This window comes from Oryctolagus cuniculus, chromosome 5, assembly GCF_051225735.1.
Source record: "Oryctolagus cuniculus isolate XC-2025 breed Fujian yellow rabbit chromosome 5, ASM5122573v1, whole genome shotgun sequence".
NCBI lineage: Eukaryota > Metazoa > Chordata > Mammalia > Lagomorpha > Leporidae > Oryctolagus > Oryctolagus cuniculus.
This window is the reverse complement of record NC_142871.1, coordinates 52,583,759-52,600,838: the sequence shown is the minus strand read 5'-3', so window position 1 is coordinate 52,600,838 and position 17,080 is coordinate 52,583,759. Positions and strand designations below refer to the sequence as shown.

The 17,080-nt window shown below is 43.6% G+C and overlaps 1 protein-coding gene across 1 annotated transcript in view; it reads left to right on the top strand.

The window, feature by feature from the left end:
• The first annotated feature begins 7,478 nt into the window (after nt 1-7,478).
• NUS1 (NUS1 dehydrodolichyl diphosphate synthase subunit) overlaps nt 7,479-17,080 on the top strand; it is a 34,881-nt gene continuing 25,279 nt past the window's right edge. Inside the window, exon 1 of the mRNA XM_008263427.5 lies at nt 7,479-8,061. Within this exon, the coding sequence (XP_008261649.3) occupies nt 7,647-8,061 (415 nt within the window). The 5' untranslated portion in view covers nt 7,479-7,646. The remainder of the gene's footprint in view (nt 8,062-17,080) is intronic.

Below are 17,080 nucleotides of genomic sequence, written 5' to 3'. Positions count from 1 at the left end.
TAATTCTATCAAACATTTAATTTCTTTACAGAAGAAACTACATCAATAGTCTACCATTTCAGAAGATAAAAGCAGAGGTAACACTTCCTAACTCATTCTATGAGGCCAGCATTCCTCTAATGCCAAAAGTACAGAAGACATTAAATGCAAACTATAGATCAATATTTCTGATGGACACTACCTCTGATGTCCACATAGTCAAAAATTCTCAACAAATCAAGTCAGACAATGTACGAAAAGAATTATATACTATGACCAAGTAGGATTTGTCTGAGGCATGCAAAGCTGGTTCAATATTTGAAAATCCATTAATGTAATCCGTCACACCAACAGGCTAAAGGAGAAAAACTACATAATGGTAGCAATATGTATTAAAAGGGCATTTCACAAAGTCTACCATCCATTCATAGTTAAAAACTCCCAAAAGGCCGGCTCACTTGGCAAATCCTCCACCTGCGGCGCCAGAACCCCGGGTTCTAGTCCCAGTTGGGGCACTGGATTTTGTCCCGGTTGCTCCTCTTCCAGTTCAGATCTCTGCTGTGGCTCGGGAGTGCAGGGGAGGATGGCCCAGGTCCTTGGGCCCTGTACCCGCGTGGGAGACCAGGAGGAGGCACCTGGCTCCTGGCTTCTGATCGGCGCAATGCACCAGCCACAGTGCACCAGCCATAGCGGCCATTTGGGGGGTGAACCAACAGAAAAGGAAGACCTTTCTCTCTGTCTCTCTCTCTCTCACTGTCTAACTCTGCCTGAAAAAAACAAACAAACAAAAAAAAAACAACAAAAAAAAAACCTCCCAGAAAACTAGGACTAGAAGGAAATTTCTTCAACATGATAAAGAACTCAATAAAACAACATAACTAACATCATAGTTAATAATGAGAAACTAGAAGCTTTTCTTCTGAGATCAGAAACAAGGAAAAGTTATTGTTTCTCATCACTTTTTTCACCATCATAATGGAAGTCCTAGCTAATGCAACATGGAAATAAAAGGTACACCAATTAGGAAGAAAGAAATAAAATGGTTTTATCTGCTTATGGTATGAATATCTACATGGAAAATTCAAAAGAAACTACTATATAAGAAACTACTATAATAAGCCCTTATAGCAAGATTGTAGAATACAATACACAAAAGTTAATGACTTTCCTATATACTAACAATGCACAAGTATAACTTGAAATTAAAAACACAATGCCATTTATATTAGCAGCTCTAAAAATGAAATAATGAGACCCAGCGCTGTGGCATAATAAGTTAAGACTCCGCCTGCAGCACCAGCATCCTATATGGCTGCCAGTTCAAGTTTCAGCTGCTCCACTTCTAATCCAGTTCTCTGCAAGTGGCCTGGGAAGACAGTGGAAGATGGCTCAAGTGCTTGGGCCCCTGCACAAACATGGGAGACCTAGAAGAAGCTCCTGAGTCCTGGCTTCAGATCACCTAACCCTAACTGTTGTGACCATTTGGGGAAAGAACCAGCAGATGGAAGACCTCTCTCTCTGTCTCTCCTTCTCTCTGCCTGTAACTCTGCCTCTCAAATAAATACATTTTTAAAAAATGAAATAGAGATATTTCAAAAGTTAATGGAAAATGAAAAAAAAAAACTATCTGTGGATTGCAAAAAATTTTTGCACCAAAATTAAACCTTTACTAATTTGCTATAATATGTCTGTGCAACAACTAGTTTGAGGCACTAAGAGCCCTTATCATAGCAACATGAATTCTTCCATTAACAGAAGAAAGAATAAAACAGCAAATTGATGATGAGGCTTGATGAATCACTGAAAACTTTGCAAGAAGCTTATGGGGAAAACATTCCAGATAAATCAGCAGTTTACAAATGGATGAGTTACTTTAAGAAGAGATAAGACAGTGTTAAAGATGAACCCTGCAGCATCAGACCATCCACATCAATTTATAAGGAAAAAATAATCTTGTTCATGCTCTAATTGAAAAGGGCCAATGGTTAATAGCAGGAACAACAACCAAAACCTTAGATAATGCAACGGTTTCAGCTTACATAATTCTGACTGAAAAAATGAAGTGGAGCACACTTCTGCTCAGTGGGTGGCAAAACTGCTGTGCTCAGATCAGGGCAGACAAGAGCAATGCATTCAGTGAAACCAACAAGAATCAAGGTCCTGAGGCATTTTTTTCTTTCCTTCTTCTTCTTTTTTTTTTTTTTTTTTTTTTTTTTTAACAGGCAGAGTGGACAGTGAGAGAGAGAGACAGAGAGAAAGGTCTTCCTTTGCCGTTGGTTCACCCTCCAATGGCCGCCGCAGCCAGCGCACTGCGCTGATCTGAAGGCAGGAGCCAGGTACTTATCTTGGTCTCCCATGGGGTATAGGGCCCAAGTACTTGGGCCATCCTCCACTGCACTCCCTGGCCACAGCAGAGAGCTGGCCTGGAAGAGGGGCAACCGGGACAGAATCCGGTGCCCCGACAGGGACTAGAACTTGGTGTGCCGGCGCCGCAAGGCGTAGGATTAGCCTGTTGAGCTGCGGCGCCAGCCCTGAGGCATTTCATCTAAGAATGGTTTCAGAAGATAAAATATGGACGGCTTTCTCAGTATTATCCTGAAGATAAAGCACAATCAAAGCAATGGCTACCAAGAATTAGAAGCGATTCATTCATAGTGGAAGCAGACTGGTCTAGAGTAGAAGTCATGCCAATAGTTTTGTTCGAATACTCGAGACATCTTGCTTGTTGACTTTCTGACCAAAGAAGAACATATCCTTGTTAGGACAGTGTTTTTGAGAGAGTTAGCCAAAGCTTCAGCAGTAAAATGCTTGAGAAAGTCTCAACAGAGAAGTCTTCTATGTCATAATTCTCCTGCTCATTCTTCTCATCAGGCAAGGGCAATTCTGTGAGAATTTTGATGGAGACTCATTGGGCATCCTCCTTAGAGTCCTGATTTGGCTGCTTCTGACTTTTGTGGTTTTTTTTGTTGTTGTTTTTTTGGTTTTTTTTTTTTTTGGTTTCCTAATCTTAAAAAAATCTTTTAGATATCACATTTTTATTCAGTTCATATTGCAAAAAATAAGGCTGTATTGACATAAATTCCCTGGATGCGCAGTTCTTTTGAGATGGACTAAGAGAGAACCCTAAAATAATAGATGAACTGCCAGAGGTAATGATGTGCTGGTACCCAATGATAACAAATGTAGCATTGTGCTCAAGATGCAGATGGGAGGGTGGAGTGAATGTGTGCAGGCAAGAGGTGCATGGGATCTCTGTACTACAGAGCTTTTACTTTTCAAGAATATTAGTCAAAGGTCAGGGTGCTGTATTTCCAAGTATTTGCCTAGTACATTTTTTTTAAGTTTTAAGATAAGCTTTCATTTGCAATGATAATATTATAAATATCACTTAAAACTTGCAGTCTCATTTTTGGGGGGCGTGCACATTTGATAAACCTACTCAAATAATCTTCATTTAAAATTTTATGCTTAGTTCTACTTTTCTTAAACCATGGCTCGATGGAAACCAAAACTTTTTATTTAAATCAACTGTTTTTCCTCAATATTGCCATTCTTTTTTGCCTCTTTTGATTCTGCAGTAGATCAAATTACTGAGCACTCACTACTGAACAGACAGTGCACTAAGCGCTTCATGTACATTATTGCCTCAATCCCGAAAACAGTCTGATGAAGCCAGGAATATAATTATGATATGGTGTATACTGTTCCTATGATGCTTCTGCTTCGAATTCTTATCTCTGTTAGGCAAGACCTAGAGTAAGAGTAATATGCTCATGCCCACATCAGTTATCTCCATACACTATCTCCACTTGACTATGGGAGTAAAGTGACTGGCTCACTGAACAATGTCTATTGAGTCAGAACCCAGCCCATTATTCTTTATTGTATGTTAATCTCTTTAATAATAATTTTCTTTTCCATGAAATCAAGGCTTCCATTTAGCCTACCTAGTTCATATGTTAGTTGTGAAGAATAAGTTAAGGTCATCTAAAAAATCTCATGCCTTATAACAAGCTGTTGTCCCCATAGTGTTTGGGAATTGGCATCTTTCTGAGGCTGCATGATTCTGCATTTTTCTGTCTGTGATAAAATTTGGGGTAGAATGTTAAATATATTTAGGAAGTCCCAACATTATATTCTGAAATTCCCAAAAGTACTACATTCATTTGTTCTTTAACATGATAAAGTACGGAAACATTTATAAGAGAGGACTCTATAAGTTTCGGATTGAATGTATACACAAAGCAACACATCCAGTGCAGTTTTCCTGTCCATCTAGAATTGTGACTGAAAACAAAAGGCATTAAAGCTCCCTCCTTCTTGAGGCAGAGAAGCAGCCAGAAGTCAGAAACAACACTAGACGCAAAGCCAGTTCACTGTGCCATGGGCACTACTTCAGCCCACAACATCCTGGGCTGCATTTTTATTACTGCCTGAATCCCATACATATTTGCATATGTCCCACTTGCACTGAAGTGAGGGAACCCAGAAAATAGCCCTTACTGGGTTTTACAGCCTAGGGCAAAGTGACTCACTAAGCTAAACAGTTATTTCTAAAAGCAACTGGAACAGTGCCTGGGCTGTCAGCCATTTCTTCCTTATCTCAGGAAAAGGAAAGTGGGCCCTCATCACCTCTTTAGGACGCTGAACATCCCTAAATTAGGAGGCCTGGTAACCTGCCTCTGGCTACTGTGGGAGGAAAACAAACAAGTTGGGTCAGATGCCAGGATCTGCATGTTGAGAACACTGTCAGGTGGAGATCTGACTAGAACCCTTTGCTTAACTTTGCAATTCAAAGAAGTACAGAAGATGAATCTTGCATGTGCCCACAGATCTGATGGCCGATTACAGGGATACAAGATCGAGGGCTTTAATCTTGTCAGAGTGGCAAGCATTGGTATGAAGAAGTGAGTGTGTAAGTGACCTGTGGCTGGACAGAGGGGTGTCTGAGAAATGTAAGTGCAGAGGAACTTCCTTAGCAGAGCATCCTGGAGCCAGCCATGACCAGTGAGGAAGAAGATGGCTTACTTTCCCACTCAAGGACTTTCTCCCCTCTTCTCTGCCCATCATCGCAATGATGTGGGTATGAGTACCTTAATTTTCACCTCAGGATCTTGCCTTACAAAGAGACAAGAATTCTATGCAGAGACATCATAACACACACAGGTAGGAACAGGATTTAACAGTGGGAGACAAAACATACATTCATGCCTGAGTGTGGGCCAGTCCACACAGAGAAATAAATGCTGATCATGAGGTGGGACAGAGGGTTTCCCAAAGAGAGAGAGAGAGAGAGAGGAAAGACTGAATAGCACTACCATTGTGGTCAGGAGCAAAAAGAGGGCTCTCTTACATTCCCAGCCTCTTTTATGAGGTGGGGGTAGTGCCATAGCATGCATGAAGACATCTGGGCACTTCCACTGGAGTTCATGCTGATCATGGTGGGATGAGACACAAGGGCAACCTGGGATGGTGGATGTTTTTGAATGACAGGTAAAGAGGTAATGCAATATTGCAGAGTTACAAGCATTCCGGCTCACTTAGGCTTAACTAGCTGCCTGCCTGTTCACACCAGGCAATGCCTAGTTGGGAACCAGGAGACATCTGAAGCCCTCTGGCAGCACTGAGCTGCAGCAGGGCAGTACAGACCTGGCCAAGAGGACCACTTGGCCAAGTTCATCAGAAATTATGGTGTGGAAGTGATGGCAAACCTGGGTAGGCCATTTACATTAAATGAGGTCAAGTGCCCTATTGTCTTCCCCACATAGACCTCATAGTTGCTGGCCAACTGTTTGCTCACTGAGTGTATAAAACCATACAGTGACTAACCCCCACCAGGCTGTGGAGCCTCTAGGTACTCAGCAATGGACAGACAGCAAGAATTCCATTTAGAACTGAATGATGGTGGTAGAGGCGTGAATCAGGGACATTATTGAAGATACACATTCCCACTCTGGGAAAGATTACTCAGAGAGGCTGGTGTTGTGGTATAATGGGTTAAGTTGCTGTCTGCTGCTTCAGTATCCAATATGGGCACCAGTTGAGTTCTGGCTGCCCCACTTCCTTCCTGGCTCCCTACTAATGCACCCAGGAAAGGTGGGGGGGGGGAAGATTGCCCAAGTGTTGGGCCCCTGCACCCATTTGGGAGGCCTGGAGGAAGCTCCTGGCTCCTGGCTTTGTCTTGGCTCAGCCCTGGCCGCTGTGGCCATTTGGGCGGTGAACCAGCAGATGGAAGACCTCTCCTCTGTCTCTCCTTCTCTCTCTGTAATCTGACTTTCAAATAAATAAATAAATCTTTAAATTAGTCTCTGCTGGGGTCGGCGCTGTGGCATAGGGTTAGGCCACTGCCTGCAGCGCTTGCATCCCATATGGGTGCCAGTTCGAGTCCCGGCTGCTCCACTTCTGATGCAGCTCTCTACTATGGCCTGGGAAAGCAGGAGAGGTGGGCCCCTGCACCCGCGTGGGAGACCTGGAAGAAGCTCCTGGCTCCTGGCTTCCAGTTGGCGCAGCTCCGGCCATTGTGGCCAATCGGGGAGTGAACCAGCAGATGGAAGACCTCTCTTTCTCTCTCTGCGTCTCCTATCTCTGTGTAACTCAAATAAATAAATATTTTTTTAAAAAATTTAGTCTCTGCTGGGAAGAGCTGACCAAAGAACAGAGGCAGGACCCCTCCAAGGGGGTACACTCTAGCCTTTGGGGACACTTTCCTTTCAGGCACCCAGCATCAACACTTGCTGAGGCAGCTTTCCACCCCCAAGTACTTTCTGGTCTTTGTCATTTCCAACGCATTTTAGGCCTTGCAAGTCGTTTCTCTCAGAGCCTTGAGAGGGGCCAGCAGGCGTTGTGGTGCATTGGAAATCCCCAGCCCATAGCGGAGGAAGTGCCCCAGAAGTCTGCCTTTTCCCTTCCAATCAGCTTCCTGCTAATGTACCCGGGAGGCACCAGAGATGGTCGAAGTACCTGGGCTTCTGCTACTCACAGTGGGAAACCCAGGTGGAGTTCCTGGCTCCTGGCCTAGGTCTGGACCAGCCCCGGCTATTGAGGGCATTTGGGTCCATGGTCCATCCGCTAGTTCACTACCCAAATGCCCACAATAGCCCGGGCTGGTTTATATGTGTATACATGTATATATGTGTGTACATATGTATATATATACATGTATATATATATATGTATTATATATGTTTTGTCACTCTGCCCTTCAAGTAAGTAAGTAAACAAACAAAAGTAGACTGTAAGATGCAGGGGTTCCTAAAACTGTGCATTCCATCCGCCACCAGTGCCTTGCAGGGGTCCTAGCCAGCGATGTCTGCTTCTCGCCCTCCACACGACTAGGGGGCGCCCACGGCTCCCGGCTGCTAGGTTGCAGGCGCGCACGCGCTCCCTCGCCACGCCTGGCTAGGCCACATCCTCGGACCCAAAGGCCGCGTCAGAGTTCCACGCCAGCCAATCAGATCTGTCCATGTACTACTGGGGGCGGGGCTGCCAAGGGAGGAGGAAGATGGCGGCGGGGGCGAGGTGAGGTGTTGGCAGTAGAAAGGGGTTCGGGCACGGGGGGTGGGGGGACCCGGAGCGATGGCCCGCGCCGGTCGCCGGGGCGGATAAAAAGCCGTCGCGCCGCGGGTGTGGGAGGGAGGGAGGGGAAGGGGCCCGAGCGCCACAAGAGTATGACGGGGCTGTACGAACTGGTGTGGCGGGTGCTGCACGCGCTGCTCTGCCTGCACCGCACGCTCACCTCCTGGCTCCGCGTTCGGTTCGGCACCTGGAACTGGATCTGGCGGCGCTGCTGTCGCGCCGCCTCCGCCGCGGTCCTAGCGCCGCTCGGCTTCACGCTCCGCAAGCCTCCGGCCATCGGCAGGAACCGCCGGCACTACCGGCACCCGCGCGGGGGGCCGGGTCTGGCCTCCGCCCACCCCCGGCTGCGCTGGCGCGCGGACGGCCGTTCCCTGGACAAGCTGCCTGTGCACATGGGCTTAGTGATCACCGAGGAGGAGCAGGAGCCCAGCTTCTCGGACATCGCGAGCCTCGTAGTGTGGTGTATGGCCGTGGGCATCTCCTACATTAGCGTCTACGACCACCAAGGTGAGGCCCGGTGTGTGTGTGTGTGTGTGTGTGTGTCGGGAGGGGGGGCACTGATGGCAGATGTGCCCAGGACACTCGGTGCATGGCTGTCCTCCCGGCCCTGGCAGTGCCCAGTGCCCGCGGCCCTCAGGTGCAAACAACAGTGCTAGCGCTTTCGAGGAAGGGACTAGAGCGTTATTGAACACCCACCAAGTCCCCGGACTTGATTCGGGTTCTTCTTAAGCATTTAAAAATATTTTTATTCTTTATAATACTCGTGTAGGGTAGTTGATATTTGTTCACCTTTGCTTTATGAGAGGAGGAGCCGAGGTTCAAGAACATGAAGTTGTCCAAGGTCACGAGGTAACGGGGATATGGGCACTGTAGCCAGTGTGTGCTTTTAAAGTCTTTACTCTGAGCTTACACCATAGTGTTTTTTAGGAGAGGTGCAGGGCGCTCTTATTAAGTCCCAGGCAAGCAGTGGAACACGTTGGCAGGGACTGTGTGTAGTAGGTACTGCAAATGGAAGCAGCGGGGACCAGGTGTTATTTGTGCTGGTTTTATGGAAAGCATGTGCGATTGGATAGGCAGAAAGATCGTCCCCTCCAGTTTTTGGAAGCCTGGGGTGGTGTGAGGTCCTTGATCCTCAGTGGCCAATACAGTACTTGATACAGTTGTCTTCCATAAGTTTGGATGGGTGTATGAATTTTCACCTTGGGGAGTTTTTCAAGTACAAAAATGCAACACTTACTGGGTGGCTAAAGCCTCACTGTGCTTAGCGTATTCTTAGAATCTTGTATTTAATTCCATGGGCGCTCAGGCTTGTGAGGAGGTAGGCACATGCATAGGTGGTTAATAGTCACTGTTGGGAGTAAGGGAAGGGAGAAATTCTGAATGGGGTGAGTACCTGCAGAGGCGCTGGGATGTAAGCAGCACATTGAGGAGTATGTAGGAGATGAGGAAGGCTCTAAATGTCAGGTTTGGGTTTCAGTCATCCTGAAAGCATTGGAATTTCCTTAAAGGTAAAGATGCAGTGATAAGAATGATTCAAGGGTGTTGGAATGAAGGAAAGAAAATGAATGCTTTATTCTCTGTTCAATAACTTAAATTACTGGTATGCTGAGGAGAAGCTACAGCTTGATTTTTACCTTTAAATCTTTGTTGAGTAGATTTAAGTGCAGGGTTTTGTCAGAAAAGCTGAGTAGTAATCTCTGACTGCCCTGTCATCTTCCTCGCAACCAGCAAGGAGGACGTGGTGACTCAATTGCCTGTCATCGTTAAATGATGATTTGCCCCATTGCCAAAAGTCAGGGACTGACATTTTATGGAACTTGCTAAAGAACTTACAGACCAACAGAAATCATGCCTCTGTTAGAAGATGACACAATCCTTGCCTATACTAATGCAACCAGTATTGTCTGGGGAATAAAATAAGTAAAACAGAAATGGAAGTTAAAGATTTTAGGCAATGTGGTAGATTGATTTATATCCAGGCGATTCTTTCAAAGCAAGTATCTATCTTCCAGTAGGGAAGGAGAATGTATGTTAAATTACTTGACCTGGTGACACTGCCTGCTAGCACAGATTATCATATTGCCACACTTCCTTGTTCCAGCAGATCCTGTCACTGAATTACTGACGTGATTCAGACATATCCTGTGTCACGTTCCCTTAAAAAAAAAAAAAAAGGCTGGTATTGAAAAATAGAAGTCAAGCTAAACCAAATTTTGACTGAGAACTGAAAGGAGGCTTAAGGAGTATTTTCAGTGAATGGACTTGGAAAATTTTCTATAAAAAGTTTTTTTTTTTTAATGGAATAATTTCAGTGTTTGAAATAAGAGACCTTCAATTTACCTGGTCTTGTTTTTGATTCATTCACTTATTCACTCATTTAACAAGCGACATTTCAGTGTCTGTTAAATATCAGGTGCTCTTCCAAGCACAGGAATGCAGAATTAACAAAACAGACAAAAGTCCCTGTGCTCGTGGAACTTAGGTTTTACTGAGAGTCCGACAAATTATATACATAGGTAGAATACGTGCTGTTGTAAGTGCAGTGAGGAAAAATAAAGCAGAGAAGGGGTGTGGTTTTAAATAGGGTGGCAGCATATTTCCTGTTAGTGCGAACAGTAGTAGCATTGAGAACAGAGAATATAATAGGTAAGTTGATTTAATAAAAAGTTGGAAAATGAAGTATGATGAAGGCTTGGACAACTGTTTTGGTTTTCTGGTGGCTTGTAGAAATCTACTCCAGGGTATAGTGTTTTAAAACATTAATTTATGTGTTAACTCAGTTCATTTGGGCAGTTTTTCCTTGGGGATACCTCAAAAGGTTGCTGGTGTGTAACAATCTCATCACATGTCTAATGGCTGTTTTGTGGTGGCTGGAATAGATGAGGGCAGGTTGGTCATCTGTCTACTCATGGTCTCTCCACGTGGTTAACTTGAGTCTTTTTTAATAGTGGCCTCAGGGTAATCAGACTTCTTACAAGGTCACAAAGTATTCACAAAGACTTAGCCAATGGCCAGAGTTCAGGCTTCCTACCATCTAGCTTAGGGAATGATGCAGTATTACTTCTGCTGTAGTCTCTTGGTCACAGAAGTCACACATCTGCCTGAATCAAGGAAATGGAGACACAGACCAGCTCTCAGTGGGAAGTGGCAAGTATGGGGTGGGGGGAGTGATTGATAGCTATTTTGGGGACAAGCTTATCAGCTTAAAATGTTCTTGTTCTATACTCCTTCACTCCCAAGTCTGTATTTAATAAGTATTCTAACTATGAGTGGATACACATTATATTTAATTCTTAGAACTAAAAAAATCCGTTGGTATTTACCTTGATTTGATTCTGCCAGCAAATTGATCCTTTTATTTTTCATTTTACTTTTATTTCTTGATTATAATAATATTTGCCAGGGTTTTCTACAAGTATACATAAATTTCAGAATTTTGCACTAAACTCTTATCTTTTAATTTCATTTTCAACAGACTTTCTGAAGCTCCCTCATGTAGATCTTGATTTTTTTAAGTCAGTATTTCCAGATTTATCAAACCAGAGAAAATTTAATGCACTCTGTTTAGTATTTGGTACAGAGTAAGAGCTCAACAAAGGATAACTATTATTACTATTACGATAAAGGTTTACTTACATACATAGACCCAGTACTGTTGTTCCTTAGAAAGGTACTTAGAAAATGAAGTCATTTCAAAAATTAACAAAATAGGATATAGAGTAAGATTGGAGATGAAATAGTTGAGAGAGCTTACCTTGGAGGTAGTACTTTGGATGGACTTACCTAGAATTGAAGATACGCTGCTTTTTTTTTTTTTTTTTAAGATTTATTTATTTATTTGAAAGGCAGAGCTAGAGAGAGAGAGAGAGAGAGAGAGAGAGAAAGAGGTAGGTCTTCTATCTGCTGGTTCACTCTCCAGTTGGCCATAACAGCCAGAGCTGTGCTGATCTGAAGCCAGGAGCCAGGAGATTCTTGGGTCTCCCACGCAGGTGCAGGGGCCCAAGGACTCAGGCCATTTTCCACTGCTTTCCCAGGCGATAGCAGAGAGCTGGATTGGAAGTGGGGCAGCCAGGACTCAAACTGGCATCCATTCAGGATGCTGGCACTGCAGGCAGCGGCTTTACTCGCTATGCCACGTTGCCGGCCCTGATGATATGCTTCTGATAGTTAGCCCTTGCCAAATAAAGACAAAGACATTCCCAGACACTAATATAAATGTGATATTCTGTACAGGAAGTGAACTACACGAAGGTGAAGATTAGGAACAGAATATTTCCTTCCTTAAGTTATCACATTAGGGAATACAAGTGTTCCAGGTTGTATTTGTTCAGTCTGTCAAATGTAATCCAATTTGTATTTAAACTTTCAACACTTCGGGCATTTCCATCTTTCAACATGAGAACAATAGTTAATAAAATCATATTTCCCAATAACATCAATGTCAGTGTGCCAAATAAGTAAAGTAGGGCAAACTGTGTTCGTTTTCCTCTATTAATTTAAGGTTCACTGGGTTTTAGTGTTAGGGAACAGAAATTACAACTCAAAAACTTGCTGTGAATTTTGGGAATACATACGGACTGCTTACTAATGTGCATAACACCAAGCTGCACACAGACAAGCAAAAATGAGGATGGATAGTATCTGTGGAGCTTGTATTCGGTTAAGAAATTTCTGGCATGTATACACATGGACATTGCTATGCAAAGCCGAGAAAAGGGTAACTTTAGAGGTGTACAAAGTGTCGCTCCCCCTCTTCGTGGAGGAACGACACTAAGCCCTGCCTAGGCTTCATATCCGAGTCACGGCACCATTATGTCGCTCCCCCTCTTCGTGGAGGAACGACACAGGACCCTGCGCTGTTCTTTCGTCTGCTCGGCCCTCCCCGGGTTTGCTGCTGGTTCTTCCCGGGTTGGCTACCGACCCTTCCACCTCCGTGGAAGGGCGGTTCCCCCTGCCACATTCCCCACTTCCGCGGGGGAGCGGCACACCGCCGGCCGGCTCTCTCGGGGGCTGCACAGGTGTTCCCCTTAGATGTTCCTCTTAGATATTCCTGGTGCATGCCGTCTCTCTCCTCCTTTATAGTCCTCCTCTGCCAATCCCAACTCGGCTGCCCACACGCCGAGTACGCTGCTCTCCTCCAATCAGGAGCAAGTCCTACAGTTTATTGGCTGAACTGGAGGCAGCTGTGTAGAAGCTGTTTTCTTCTCTCCCAGCGCCATATTGTGGGAGAGCAGATGCATAGAATAAGTCTTAATTCCAGTAACTTAGTCTAGTCCGAGTTGCTCCCCACACAAAGTGCTGAGGATATTCAGTGGGGTAGAGCAAGTTGGGGAATGGAATAGTCAAGAGAGGCTACTCCAGTAGGAGTGCTTTTGTAATACACATTTTCCACAAACTATTTGAAGCCTTCTCATATCTAGTAAGGAGCAGACCTAGAATTTGAACCAGTGTTGATTCCCAAGCTTTTGTACTTAACCTTTATATTATAATTTCTAGTGGTAAGAGAGTATGAACACAATAGTTGCTTTTGGTACTATTCCTGATTATACTGGGTCATCCAAAAAAGAACTTATCTATAGGTGATATAAATTATTTGTAAAAGAAATTTAAAGGCAAATGGAATTTTCTTTTTAACATCAATATAAACATTCATCCTATGAATCATGGAACATTCCTTTTTTTTTTTTAAAGATTTATTTATTTATTTGAAAGAGCTACACAGAGAGAGGAGAGGAAGAGAGAGGTCCTCCATCCTCTGGTTTACTCCCCAGTTGGCCACATCGGCCAGAGCTGCACTGATCCAAAGCCAGAAGCCAGAAGCTTCTTCCAGGTCTCCCATGTAGGTGCAGGAGCCCAATCCTTTGATCTATCTTCCACTGCTTTCCCAGGCCATAACAGAGAGCTGGATCGGAAGTGGAACAGCCGGGTCTCGAACTGGTGTCCATATGGGATGCCGACAGTGCAGGCAGTGGCTTTACTCACTATGGCCCCTGATCATTCCTTTTTTAATTAATTAAATTTTTATTTTCTGGCCATCCTGCTCTGAATTCAGTGATTACTCTGTCAGATGGGCAGAGGCAGTGAAGATAATTTTTCTCTCTCTCTTTTTAAAAATAGATGCGTTCTTTCTTTGAAAATATATATTTGTCTATTTGAGAGGCAGAGAGAGACTCCAAGAGAAAACTCCCATCTGCTGATTTCACTCTTCAGATGCTGCAAAGGCTGAGGCTGAGCCTGGCTAAAGCTGGGAACCCAATCCAGGTATCCTACATAGGTCACAGGACACAGGACACAGGACGCACTCAATTACTTGACCCATCACTGCTGCTTCCAAGGGTTCACATTAGCAGGAAGCCAGAGTTGAGAGCTGGAGGAAGATATTGAACCCAGAGACTGATATGAAATGTAGGTGTCTTAACCACTAAACCACTTAACCATTTTTAAAAAGTGCAAACAGAGACAGCAAACCTGTATTGCTTGTTCACTCTACTCATCTTTTGGTGAGAAGCTGTGACTTAAAACCCAGCACTTACTCCATTATAGCATACTACCATTACACACATCTGTTCCCTTGCTAAGGCACACTAATCCCAGTATATTGTTGTTTTGATTAGTATTCTAGGACTCTCTTTTGGAATAAAGTCGTTCAGTGACCCATAAGATTTATTTTCTCATGACTTCTTTTGTCATGTAAAATTTAAATGGCAGATTTTTTTTTTTTCATTTTAAATAATTGCTCCATTCTTCTCCGAAGGTTGTTGCTCTCCAATAATATTATAGTGAAGGCCGGCGCCGTGGCTCAATAGGCTAATCCTCCACCTTGCGGCGCCGGCACACCGGGTTCTAATCCCGGTCGGGGCGCCGGATTCTGTCCCGGTTGCCCCTCTTCCAGGCCAGCTCTCTGCTATGGCCAGGGAGTGCAGTGGAGGATGGCCCAGGTGCTTGGGCCCTGCACCCCATGGGAGACCAGGAAAAGCACCTGGATCCTGGCTCCTGCCATCGGATCAGCGCGGTGCGCCGGCTGCAGCGGCGGCCATTGGAGGGTGAACCAACGGCAAAGGAAGACCTTTCTCTCTCTGTCTCTCTCTCTCACTGTCCACTCTGCCTATCAAAAATAAAAAAAAATAAAAAAAAAAATTATAGTGAATTGCTAGGAAAATTATGAGGGTAACCCACCTTTAGGTAACTTACTTAGGTATCTAGCTTAAAAACAAGAGACTAGTTTGAAGAGCAGACATCTATTTATAAATAAGTACTACTTTAATTCTGTATCTGATGAGATACATTACTTGTATGACTCAAGGAGATTGTTTTAGTGTTTATCTGATTTTTCTTCTTTCCTTTGTCCTTACAAGTACTTGCTGTTAGATATTTCTTAAAAAATTTCTTTCTATAGTAGAGTAAAACCATAGCAAAAATTCTAATTTCAGATTTAAAAAATGAAATAGTACTACCTTCCATTAAGTTGCTCAGGCTAAAAACTTGGGTATAATATGTACGTTTTCTTTTGCATTGTCTTCCACCTGTAGTCTTTCAGCAGTTCTTGGCCTTCTAGAATATGTCTGCCACTTGTTTTGCAGTCACCCAAATTTGGGTTAACATCGTATTTCATCTGAATTACTGTGATAGCCTCCTGATTGGACTTCTTTTCTAGTCTGGCCCCATATAATCTTTTTTTTTCCACTCACCAGTACAGTGATCGTCTTAAACAAAATCATTCAAACTGTGAATGAAGCTCCCTAGCAGCTTCCTATTGTATTTGGAAAGCTTTATACATTCATTACCAGAGCTCATAAGTCCTTTCATGTTATGGCTGCTTTAAACATCCCTGGTCTCACAAAATACCACATTTTTTAAAATGTTCATAATTGTGTTTTTCTTAAATATGATGAATGCTGAATATTTAGTAAATCGCTGTAGTAGTAATTAGCTGGGGCAGTAATGACACTGACATCAATTAGAGATATATATTATATAAAAGAGAATGAAGCGGCCAGCGCCGTGGCTCACTAGGCTAATCCTCCGCCTTGCGGCGCCGGCACACCGGGTTCTAGTCCTGGTCGAGGTGCCGGATTCTGTCCCGGTTGCCCCTCTTCCAGGCCAGCTCTCTGCTGTGGCCAGGGAGTGCAGGGGAGGATGGCCCAAGTACTTGGGCCCTGCACCCCGTGGGAGACCAGGATAAGTACCTGGCTCCTGTCATCGGATCAGCGTGGTGCGCTGGCCGCGGCGGCCATTGGAGGGTGAACCAACCGCAAAAAGGAAGACCTTTCTCTCTGTCTCTCCCTCTCTCTCACTGTCCACTCTGCCTGTCAAAAAAAAAAAAAAAAAAAAAAAAGAATGAAGCAGGATACACAATGATTTAGCCTGCACGTGGACAAAGGTGAGACTTTTTAAAATGGAAGTAGTCATATTATGATGGTAAGGTTAGGGCCATTCCATGAATTTGTTATGATGAAAGGTTAGGGGATATTTCCCTTTTTTTCTTTTTCTTTTTTTTAAGGGAAAGAGTTTATTGGGGAAAACCCAACAGACTGGAGGGAAGGGGCAAAGAAGGAAAGGAGGGAGGAGAGCATAAGACAGACAGAAAGAGAGACAGATCAGGAGACAGAGAGAGAGAGAGCGAGCCACGTGTTCAGCAACAGGGATATTTGCTTATGTCTAAACTTTGAGCATTTTTTTAAAATAAAGATTTATTTATGTATTTTGATAGAGTTACAGAGAGAAGGGAGAGAAAGAGAGAGATGGGCCAGGAGCTTCTTCTGGATTTCCCACATTTGTGGCAGGGGCCCACCCACTTGGGCCATCTTCTGCTTTCCCTGGCTATTAGCAGGGAGCTATATTGGAAGTAGAGCAGCCGGGACGTGAACCAGTACCTATATGTGATGCTAGCATCACAGCTGGAGACTTTACCCACTATGCCACAATGCCAGCGGCTAAACTTTGAGCATCTTACATAGTTTTTACACAGTTTTATCCACTACGCCACAACACTGGTTGTAATGTTTTTCTTTAAATCAGTTATTTCTAAGTAACTGGGGTCTCAACTTGTTTTAAATAAATATTTGTGATAGTTTCTTTACTTTTACTCCATCATTTTGGCTTTATTTTAGATTCCATAAGGCAAATAAGATGAATTATGATTTGGGGAAACCATTGTATAAATGTACTATCATAGTACTAGAGGAATTTCAGTCAGAGCTACTCGTAAATCTTGTTGGATTTCTTGTGTAGGATGTGAAATATATATGTGTGTGTAGACTTGAAATCCTAAAGAAAATGTAAAATAATCTTGCTTATGGATAAATGAGATAAGTATCATAGAGTATAATTAGCTTTCTGAATGAGGGTCAAGTTATGTGGTATGAAGAAACATCTTGCTCATAAGCTAAGTGCTTTGTACATCTTAGAAACTCTACATTTTCGTTTCATTTTCTCATTCAAATCAGTCAAGACACAAAGTTCTATTTAAAATAACTAGGAAATGCTTCTATGTAATATTCTTCCTTTTTTAACAGAATATGTGCTG